At 37.6% G+C, this 12,059-nt stretch overlaps 1 protein-coding gene across 1 annotated transcript; it reads left to right on the top strand.

Moving 5' to 3' along the window:
- The first annotated feature begins 5,153 nt into the window (after nt 1–5,153).
- On the top strand, nt 5,154–10,844 carry LOC149213277 (disease resistance-like protein DSC1). The gene is made up of 5 exons (XM_089388956.1): nt 5,154–5,877; nt 5,987–7,121; nt 7,229–7,501; nt 7,645–9,893; nt 10,055–10,844. Exons 1-4 carry the CDS (start codon nt 5,336–5,338, stop codon nt 9,520–9,522), a joined length of 3,828 nt encoding a protein of 1,275 aa, XP_089245082.1. The 5' UTR covers nt 5,154–5,335; the 3' UTR covers nt 9,523–9,893; nt 10,055–10,844.
- Nucleotides 10,845–12,059: the final 1,215 nt, after the last annotated feature.

Raw genomic sequence — 12,059 nt, 5'->3', positions numbered from 1 at the left:
TATATTTATTAATAGAATCAACTCAATTCTGAGTTGGAATGCATGTTTCGAGTGTTGATTTATATGTGAATTCGTAGGTTCTGTAACAGGGGGTTGCAGGCAGAGTTTTGCAGAACACACAGAGGGAGAAAATGATACAGAGGAGCACGATGGATCATTGAATCCATTAGAAGCCAAGGTAGAGCTCTGGAGAAACAGAGATCAAAGGAGAGTGCAGATTTTAGTTCAGAATAGATAGTGCATAGCAGAATAGCGAAGGTCCAGAACCTTTTTAAGAAACCCGGGAACCATCGCAATCACTGAAAATAGCGTAAAATCTAAGTAAACAAGTCGAACGGAGAAGTGAAATATGGTTGCACAATAGCCATTGGATCTTTAAGATCAACGACCAGGATTAAGTCGCATTGGTGAAAGACTATCGGATCGCATTGTTTCAGTGGAGAGGAATCGGCCTATTGAACTGCCGAACTCCAATATTGCGGCATAACCAGATCTGAAATTCTATAAAGGCAGATTTATAATCCTATCGGGTCCAAGAGCCTGATCACATCGAAGCTTTTAAGTGTTTTAGCATCGGGCCTTAAAGACCTCCGACTTGCAATATTGCGATGAAGAGATGTGTCGATAGCCGATAAGCGGAGATTGGAGGTGTCGACGATCAGAGGTAAAAGGTATCGGAGATCGGAGTAGCGCAACAGAAGGCTTGGAAGGAGTGGATCCAATGATATTTGTGAACGTGGGCTTATAACTTTTGAAGTCCAGATCAAGGGTTCGAAGCGGGTTTTCCTTTGTTTTTTGGTATATTCCGGTAAATGATATAATCGCATATCGGGGAAGCAGAAGGAGTATGTTGTGTGTCACGAAGAAGTGATACCCCGACTTTGATAAAGTTAATCTCGGAAAGTGTGCAGAGTCTGTACAAAGGCAAAAGGTATGTTTACGGGGTTTTTCCTTTGTAAATGGGTTTTTCCTTTGTAAATGGTTTGTAAAGGAAAAGAGCGTTGATAGAAGCTTTTATAAGATAATTATATATTAACCAAGGTTAGCAAAGGGAAATGTTATATATATGTGGGCTTAAAGGGTTGTATAAAGGTTACGAAGGGTTTTAACGGTCCCGATAAGAGAGACTGAGGAAGGCTTTAATAAAAGGGATAATGAAGGTTATGAGGAGGTAAATAGTCCCGCTAGGTGGTTTAAGCGGGGTGATTGAGTTCCGATATAAAGGAGCTGATAAAAGAAGGCCTTAACCATTTACAATTGAAGATTTGACTACTTTGAGAATAAAATACCTGGGAATAATGAGTGGATGCATTTATATGCATACTGTGGGTGTAAGCGGGGGTAACCCTTCATCAAACTCTAGTGCCAATAGATCACAAACATTCTTGTAGTTTGAAATGTGTTTTCTAATGTAAGAGAATAAGGACCTTGACTTTTGTCATGGCTTTGTTATTCTCTTGATGATTTCTTAACCAATTCTCTTGCCAACCAGCTTCGCCTTGCTAGCATCTCATAGACATAATCCTTAATACTTCCTTGGTTTCATCTATTTCCTTCTTACATCCCTTGAGCCCTCTTGTAACTTGGACTAGGTTGTAGGGTGGACAACAACTATGGATTTAGCTATAGCTTGCCATAATATTCTAGGTTCTGTGAGTAAGGGAGATAAGGAGGATCCTTAGATCATTAATTTCCTTTGGCCTAAATAATGTCAAGTCTCAAATTCTCACTAAAACAAAGGCTCACTTCTAACAAATAGAGTTCCATCTCACTTGTATAAGGTGCCTTCATTCCTACAAGTGTTTGGCTTTGAATATGCACCTTTTTGTTTTTTGATTGTCACACCTAATAAAACTCTATTCTTGCAAAGTCTATGGCTATGTGGAAGGATCTTTGAATAGCTTTGGCTAGCTTTGTGTTTCTTGGATTAATTTGGATTTAGAGGGCTATAATAATGATGGAAGAGTACCTCACTATTATTGTAATTGTGATGCTTCTGTCTTTTAACATACAATGATCTTCATACAATGAAATGTTTTTGCTTCATTGTTAGTCATAATTCCTAGACTCTAAGTAAATTTTACTTCTTTTGTACTTAAAAATCATGAATGATCCTCTTTACATATCATCCCTTAACTATTTTTTAAGTACATTAAGTTAAATACATTTTGAAAAATATCTAAGTAAATTAAATTAAATATATTTTGAAAAATATCTTATATGTGATTAAAGGTATATTTTGTGATTGTTGATATATTTTGCAGTGTATGGAATATGTCGTTATCGTGTTTTGTTCCGATAAAACATTTTTAAAGGCAATATAAAAGTTAAAGTAGTTTTCTTTAGACAAATATTTTAAGGGAGCGATTCTAAAGAGTTATTGATAGAAGATTAAAATTGAGTGTCGTTGTTGTTATTAATTTAAGTATAATATTAATGTAATTTTTGTTTTAGGTTGTTTGTTTATTTTTTTAAAATAATTTTTACATTCGGTATGAGGATATTGGATTATTATTTTGTTTTTAAAGTGAGTATGAATTTTTGGTATTGTTATATGAGTGTTAATTAAAATATATTGTTTTAATTCCAATTATTTAATAGATTTAAAAAAATGTTTTTATTAAAATAATTTGTTATTCAAATTATATTAACAATATTTATTAATTAATTTAGATTTCTGGGAAAAAATATTATATTATATTGGTGAAATTGCATTTTTAACATAGTGAAATTGCTAGTAGAAAAGCATGTTTAAAAAAAATACTAAAAAGAAAAAAATAACTCTTGAAAAAGACATTTTAGTTAGCCATGGCCTATGTTATCCATAAACATTTTGAAAAATTCCAGTATAGTAAAGATGTTGTATTTCAATTTTAAACATTGTAATGTATTATTAAATATTTTGACTAGCTCAAAATAAAATAAAATAAAAAGATTAAATTAAATTAAAAATAAAAATAATAAAAAAATATAAAATTAATAACTATATTTATAATTAATATTTAAACCACTTTAAATTTATCTTAACTCTAGATTTACTTAGCCTTAGGAGGGATCAAATTTCTTGAGATGAAAAGAGATTTGATCCCTCTCCACTCTTGGTTAGATCGAGAGTTAAGATGGATCTAGGCTGGTATATATTGCCATTGTCTAAACATTATAAGTTTTGAAGTTTTTGACAAGAATCCGACAACAACATTTTTGGTTAAATCTAGATCCTTGTTGTTTAAATTAAGTTTTGATTACATATATAGATTCAACACCTTGAGAACTCTTGGGGCACTCAAATTGTGGAGAGTTCACAACACAAACTTGTGATTCCAGGCATGCGACGATAATTTTTTTGGTCAAATCTAGATCCTTTTTGTTTAAAATCAAGTTTTGATTGCATATATAGATTCAATAGCTTGAAAACCCTTGGGGCACTCAAATTGTGGAGAGTTCACAACTCAAACTTGTGATTCTGACAAATCCCTGAGAAAAACCTCCAAAACATGGAAGGGATAGAGTTCGGCATATATATTTATATTTCTTTAGTAGAATAAATGTTAAGTTGTGAATCATTTGTAATTGACTGTACATGGAAATTTGTGTATAGACAAAATATTAAGTTAGTAGAATAAATGTTAAGTTGTGAATCATTTGCAATTGATTGTACATGGAAATGTGTATAGAGACAAAATATTAAAATATAAACTTGTAATGATTGATGATGAATTTATGTCTTAAAGAATATTAAACCACAATCATGAATATTTTATAAATAACCTTAAATGTGTTAGGAAATGTTCAAGTTGTTACTTTCTTTCTCTAACCAAACCATCTTTATCCTTAATTTCCCTTATAAGCTTAATAAATAATATTTCTTATAACACTTCCTCCTCTAACCAAAACATTAACATATTGTATCACAACTACAAGTATTCTATAAACTACCTTAAATGTGTTAAAAAGTGCTTAAATTCTATACTTCCTCCCCTAACTAAAACACTCTTATCTATAATTTCTCTTAGAAACCTAATAAGCAATCTTCCTTGTAAAACTTTCTATCTAGCCAAAAAAACCCTTAATCCCTATCTCCTATCTAATAAACGATATCTTTACAAAGAACAATATATTTAATAGTTTTTGATATAAGAATGAATTAGGTTGACAATGCTTTAGAACCTTTATAATACAAAAAGGCACGATACACACTAAATCCTTTATTATATGATACATAAAGCACGGTAAACACTAAATCTCTAAATCAATATCTTTACAAAGCTTAAAACACACTATATTTAATAGTTTATTGATGCTATAAATGAATTAGGTAAACCATGCCTTAAAACCTTTCTAGTATTATGAAGAAAACACCACACACTAAATCCTTTACTATATGATGCAGAAAAAACACTATACACACTAAATCTCTTAATACACATTTTTACCAAAAACACTATACACTAAATCCCTTCCTATACAAACCACTATACACTAAATCCCTTCCTACACAAACCACTACACACTAAATCCCTTCCTACACAAACCACTATACACACTAAATCCCTTCCTATACATTTTAACCTAGTAAGTACGGCTCCATATACATTTTAACCTAGTAAGTACGGTTGATGTATCAAACTAAATTCCTTCCTACACAAACCACTACACACTAAATCCCTTCCTACACAAACCACTATACACACTAAATCCCTTCATATACATTTTAACCTAGTAAGTACGGTTGATGTATCAAACCTGAGTTCTTCATGCTGCTCAATCAATGTGATGTTCCTAACCTGCGTGAAAAAAAAACAAAATACTTTTCTAATATATTATTGAAAGAAAAAACTAAATAGAGGATTACCTATTTTTAAATTCAAATGATCTGTGCATATTAACTAAAAGTACACCTTTTAAAGCAAACAAATTATCTAACTTTATAGTCCGATTTTAAAGCACGAGATATGAATGGCGAAAGTATATTTTCAAGTACCGGGTATGAATGGCAATTTAAAGGTGGAAAAAATCATTATTTAACTTCGGTAGTGTGGTTACTGATCCCCTGGACGCTTGTGCATCGGTCTATTTCTTTTTGACCCAAGATGCTCTTGGCCACTCGGAAAACGCGCGTTCAGACTAGCAAAAGCGAGGAGTGAAGGGTCTGGAGTGTATTGCTATATACCTATTTCTCCATAAAGCGTGTTTCCTATTGCAATTCTTCACCATTTCTCCGTGCCCTAAGAAACTCCAAGCTCATCGGCTTCATAGCTTTCAGTCTCAGACTGAGTCTTACTCATAGCCATCCTTCACATCTCTCCCATTTCTGTGTCTATTTTCCAAATTGGAAATGGCTGCATCCTCCTCCACCGCTGCATCCACCTCCACCTCCACCTCCGTTAATCCTAACAGCACCAGCAATCCCCCCTTTGATGTCTTTATAAATCACAGGGGTCCCGATGTCAAAAACACCTTCGCCAGTTATCTGTACCATCGGCTTAATTCATTCGGATTGAAGGTCTTTCTGGATCGAGAGGAATTGCAGCAAGGAGAGTATTTTAACTCTCAAATAGAAGGGGCTATTCGAACAGCCTCTGTGCACGTGGCCATATTTTCTGCCAGATATGCTGAATCAACGTGGTGTCTAAATGAACTCTTAACGATGTTGGAATCACAGGGTACAATAATTCCAGTGTTCTACCACGTGAAGCCTAGTGAACTTCGTTGGACCGAGGGCAAAGATGGAAGGTATGCTCGAGCCCTGCAGAATCTTAAACAGAAGAGGACTCACGATCAAAAGAAGCCAAGACACGACTCAGCCACTATTGAGCAGTGGAGAAATGCTCTTTCTACTGTTTCTCAAATAAGCGGTTTCGAGCTAGAGTCTAACAGGTAAGCATCCAGATATCCCTCTCCGTAAATTGGTATTAGCTTAAGTTGTACATAGATCTGCACGCGTGTTTCTCATTAGTTATTTCTTTTTTTTTTTGTGAATAACCAGTGACGAGGGGGCCTTGCTCGAAAAGGTGGTTGAGCGCGTGATGAGAGAGGTTAAGAGAACACCATTGAATGTAGCCAAGTATCCAACGGGTTTGGATGTAAAGGTGAGAGATTTTGAAAATAAAGTGTTATCTCTGCATCAACATGGTGAAAGAAAACCTCAGGTAGTAGGGATTTTTGGGTTGGGTGGTGTTGGAAAGACAACCCTGGCCAAAGAACTCTTCAATGGGAAGAGTTCACATTACACCAGATCTTGCTTTTTAGATGATGTAAGAGAAAATGTAGGGAAAGGTTCTTTAACCATGTTGCAGAACAAACTTCTTAGTAGCTTGATTGGTTCAGATCTGCAAGTAGGTAATAAGGATGAAGGCATAGAAATGCTTAAAAAGCATCTATCCTCTCACCAGATTTTATTAGTTTTAGATGATGTAGATACCGTGGATCACGTTGATGCACTTGTGCCAAGTCGAACTTGTATCCACCCAAATAGCTTAATATTGATTACAACTCGAGATAAGGATGTTCTCACAGGATCAGGAATAGAAGAATCGTCAATTTATAAGCAAAAGGGGCTTAATAAACAACACTCTCTAGAGCTCTTCTGCTGTCATGCCTTGGGCCAGCCCTATCCACACCCAGAGTTTGAAGATTTGGCGGTCAAGTTCGTAAATGCCTGTGCTGGGTTGCCGTTATCTCTAAAAGTATTAGGGGCGCTTCTGGCTGGAAAGAACGAGAGGTCTTATTGGGAAATGCAATTGAAAAAACTTGAAAATATACTTCCCAAAAATATAGAAGAAAGGCTTCGCATTAGTTACGATGCCTTGGATGGAGTGGAAAAACAAATCTTTTTAGACGTAGCTTGCTTTTTCAATGGAGAAAATAGGGATACGGCCATCACAATATGGAACGTGTCAGATTGGGATGGCTGCTTGGGGTTGCAAAATCTACAAAACAAATGTCTGGTCGAAGTAGTGGAAGTAGTCATTTGGATTGCAGGGATGTTCGCGCGCATGAATAAGATACATATGCATGACCACCTGAGAGACATGGGAAGACATATTGCCTTGTCTTCGTTGCCGCGTCGTCTTTGGCATTGGAACCAGAGCGCCGTTGATAATTTGTTGTACCAATCATCTGTAGGTAGTCAATCATTTAGTCTTTTATATTTTATTCAGTAAGTTCTTCATTATTTTGCAAGAATAAACATTCATTTAATAAATATCAATTTTTTGATGATGGACAGGAAATAATCGTGCGGGGAATTAGAATGGTTGAAAGGGATTATCTTCACAATGAAGAATTTGAGGGTATTCAGATGAGGAGGTTACAACTGGTTGACACTGAAGGTTCTCTATTGGAACGCATTTTGAAGAGGGTAAAGTCACCAAATCTCACATGGCTCCGCTGGAAAGATTGTCCATACTCTTGCCTCCCTACCTGGGTTCCAATGAAGAACTTAAGGGTTCTTAATGTGTCTGGGGACAAATTAGAAACATTGTGGCAAGACGAATCACAGGTACATTGAGATTTGTTGTGTAAACTTGTGTTTAGTGGCTATTATCACCAGAAAAGTTTTGTAGATGAGAATCATGATAGATTAATATATAAATATCTTTCTTTTAATTGAAACACGTAAAAATTTAGCATGCTCTTTTGCAGTTGCCTGTATATTTGGAGGAGTTGCTAGTGGATGGATGTATGCAGTTGAAGAGCATACCGGGGTTGGCCCAGCTGAGAAAGCTTCGTCGATTAGATGTTAGTGGGTGCTATATATTAAAACAGCTGTCAGGTATGCAAACAGTGGCATTTTTGGAAGAGCTGCGCGCAGTAGGATGTACGCACTTGAAGATCTTACCGTTGTCAGAGAAGTTGACAAGGCTTCAAAAGTTAGACGTTAGTGGTTGCTTTGACCTTGAAGTGCTTCCAAATATGGAAACAATGTCATCTTTGGAAGAGTTGTACGCAGTGGGATGTATGATGTTGAAGAGCTTAAGGGGGTCCAAGAAGCCGACAAGCCTTCGACAGTTAGACATTAGTTGCTGCTATGAGTTAGAAGAACTTCCAAATATGGAAACAATGGCATCTTTGGAAGAGTTGCGCGCAAATGGATGTAGGAAGTTGAAGATGTTAGGGGGGTCCGACAAGCCGACAAGCCTTCGACAGTTAGACGTTAGTGACTGCTCTGAGTTAGAAGAACTTCCAAATATGGAAACAATGACATATTTGGAGGCGTTGCGCGCAAATGGATGTAGTAAGTTGAAGAGCTTAAGGGGGTCCAAGAAGCCGACAAGCATTCGATGGTTACACGTTAGTCGCTGCCATAAGTTAGAAGAACTTCCAAATATGGAAACAATGGCATCTTTGGAGGAGTTGCGCGCAGAAGGATGTAGTAAGTTGAAGATCTTAAGGGGGTCCGACAAGCCGACAAGCCTTCGACAGTTAGACGTTAGTGGCTGCTCTGAGTTAGAAGAACTTCCAAATATGGAAACAATGGCATATTTGGAGGCGTTGCGCGCAAATGGATGTAGTAAGTTGAAGAGCTTAAGGGGGTCCGACAAGCCGACAAGCCTTCGAGAGTTAGACGTTAGTGGCTGCTATAAGTTAGAAGAGCTTCCAAATATGGAAACAATGGCATCTTTGGAGGAGTTGCGCGCAAATGGATGTAGGAAGTTGAAGATGTTAGGGGGGTCCGAGAAGCCGACAAGCCTTCGACAGTTAGATGTTAGTGGCTGCTCTGAGTTAGAAGAACTTCCAAATATGGAAACAATGGTATGTTTGGAGGCGTTGCAGGCAAGGGATTGTGTGCAGCTGAAGAGTATACAGGGGTTGTTACAAGCTACAAAGCTTCGAGAGTTGAATGTTAGTGGGTGCTTTGAGCTAGAAGAACTACCAAGTATGCAAAAAATGGTATCTCTAGAGGTATTGTCGGCAAATGGATGTGGAAAATTAAAGAGCCTAAGGGGTTTGGAGGAGGCAACAAAGCTTCGCCGGTTAGATGTTCGTGGTTGCTTTAAGTTAAAGGAGTTGCGGATTATGGAAAATTTGGTATCTTTGAAGGAGTTGCTGGCAGAGAGATGTATGACGCTGAAGAACATACGGGGGTTGGAGCAGGCGACAAACCTTCAACTGTTAGATGTTAATTGGTGCTTTGAGTTGGAAGAACTGCCCAGAATGGACGCATTGGTATCTTTGGAGGTGTTGCGGGCAGGAAAATGCAAGAAATTGAAGAGCATACGGGGTTTAGAGAATGCGACAAAGCTTCGGGTGTTAAATGTTCCTGAGTGCTATGAGTTACATGAGCTGCCAAGTATGGAGACATTCGTGTCTTTGAACGAATTGTGGGTAAGCGGATGTTGGAAGGTCAAGAGAATACGGGGCTTATTGCAATGTGCACAGCTTCGCACGCTACGTGTCTGTGGGTGCTTCGAGTTAGAGGAGGTGGAATCTATTGCACGTTGTATGAAGGAGGTGAATGTTGAAATGTATAGATGTCCCAAATTACAGTGTCTCAGGCTGGGAGTCTCAGGCTGGGAGTAGTGGACTAGCGACGCTGACGATTGAAAAGCAAAACAGAAGAGGCGGTCATAAGACTATCCTCAATTGGGTATATTTACAGTTGATTGAGTACATGGTCGTGGCGTTGATTTTATGCCGAAGGCGTTTTTTTAAGGGAAGTTCTCTCTGGCTCTTTCATCGTCTCTCCAAATCCAAACGCAATCTGCAACATGGCCCTCCCTTGTAAGTTTGTCAACCGTCGCTGTAGCTAACCACCTGTCCTCCATGTCCTTCCAGGCGTCTCAGTGATGCAGAGAAAGTTTTGTATGTTCGTCATTCTCGCTGCTTCCGCTGATACGTTCTGCAATTGCAAGTCGACCAGGTCGTGGCAAATGGAGTTGCTGCTTTATAAGGTCTCTTATCTTTGATTTTGGCCAGGTGCTTTTCTTCTTTGATTTTATGGAATCGCTCTCCTTATATTTACGCACTATTTGTATTTCTATATTCTGCATTGATTTTATTGTAAATCCATCCTCATCTACGTTATACTGGTTGGTTCATTATGCTGTTGCAGGTGATTACATTGCTCGTAATTTCTAGAGCCTCAGCAGCAAATGCTATAGCATATGTTGGAAAGAAGGGGATTCTCACCCTTGCTGGGTTGCAAATCTAGAACCCATTTATCAAATTTTGTGATCAGGTAGTAGGTTCTTTGCTTGCGTCATTTTTGGGAACTCTTATGTTTATGTTTTTCATTATAAATATGTGGCCTCTGAATATACATGGTTCTATGCCAACGATCAATGCAAATTGCTCTACATGGTTCTCAAGTCCTTTTCCAATCTCCGCCTAACTGGCGTGTAGGCGCAGGGGCCGTGGACGAACATTAATAAGGCCAGGCACCCATAAATGATGGCATTCCGCGCTGGAGTCTGCCCCCAATCCTCTGCATCCCTTTTCGAACAAACAGACGACGCAAAGCGCTCACCGCTGCATTGGAAGAAAACGACTTGACGGCCCTCCCCTGCATCTATTGTTTTAGCAATTTCAACTCATTCTCTTGTAAGTACTCTTCCAACTCTCCAGCTGAGTTATCTACTCAGATTAGAGGGAATCTCAGCACCAGTGCTATAAAATAGGCTACAAATTACATGTTATATTATCAAGCTAATGTTATTTGTAAATTAGTTTCTTTCCACATCCCTTCCATTACATGCATCCTAGTCTTTGTTGTTGTGCCTCATGGATCTGACTAGTACACAACCAAATATAACAAAATATACGTGGCTTACCATTAATTCTTCCCGCTTTCATTTATCTTGGATTTTTGTTTGATTTGGACAACAGAACAATGGTTACAGGATATATGTTACAGGATATATGTAAGCAACTAATCAGGATTCCAATCATAATACAACAAGGTTTTCTCCAACAAGTTGTGTTGCACTTGAATTGTTTCCCGAGCAAAGAATGGCGGTATTTTTTTTAGAGGTTTGAGAAACCTCAAATTCCCGCAGCGGTTAGCGATGTTGTGTTTTGTTGCTCCAAAAAGCTCACTTTCCTTCAACGATCTTTTGAGTCCAACATTTCAATGTGATGATCCATCTGGACTTCAGCTTACGCCGGCGAAAAATGGCCCCTTTTTTGAAAGCTTAACAGAAACAATGAAATATTACTAGATTGAGCAGAGCATTTTACCCCCTTCTAATCTGACAATGAATTATTTCACAAATTCGTTGGAAGTAATATTTCCATATGCTGTTGGCAAGTAATATTTCGCTATGTTGTTGTGAGTTCTCAGAGTTAATTTAGAAATTGTTGTTTACTATATATGAGTTGTAATTATGATATAGAAGTGTGAAAGTCAGTGATTTATGTCCTATATATGTAATTGTTGTCCTATATATGTAACTGTTCTGATTAGTAAAAAAAACAGTACATGGCCTGTTGTGTCTTGGCTAGAAGAGTAGGCGACCCCAGAGTGGACGTCTCGGCTCTTGTTGAGGCATAAGTTAATTGCTATTGTGTGCGGCTTGCAGGCTGTTGCACCTAGCCTAGGTTTATAGTGGCAGCCAGTTGGATTTGATCCTGGGCCTGTTCATGATAACTCTCACCAGTTACCGATTATCCTAGATTTAAAAAAAAAAAAAAACAATACAATGTTGCAAAATTTCTTTCTGAAAATCCAGTCACATATAAGGAACTTCTACCCTCAACTGAGGGGAGAGCTAATCGAGGAATTGAGAGGAACAACACCTTTTGTATGGTAAGTTGGTAACCCGCTTTTGATAATATCAAGATTTCCTTCCCTGATCTAGCTTCTGGTTTTTGTTTGTGCTTTCTTATATTCTAAGTTAATTTACCTACAGGCTACAATGTATGGTTCATCTACTCGGTCGGTATAAACGCCCCTGCCCGTATCCTGTTCTTCCACGCTTATTCCTTGACCTGTTTTTGTTACCTGCAATGCGGGGCTTTTGTTTCCATAGAAGGATTCTATGTCACTGTTAATTTTTCAATTCTCTAAATATCTATGTTATACTAGTGTGCATAGACTTGAATTGTGTTATCATTTGTCA

Source organism: Pinus tabuliformis, chromosome 1_1 (genome assembly GCF_031772625.1).
Source record: "Pinus tabuliformis cultivar Carrire ecotype Pingquan chromosome 1_1, CPIR1, whole genome shotgun sequence".
NCBI lineage: Eukaryota > Viridiplantae > Streptophyta > Pinopsida > Pinales > Pinaceae > Pinus > Pinus tabuliformis.
Note: the sequence above shows the minus strand (reverse complement) of the source record. Positions and strands in the feature narration are given on the sequence as shown.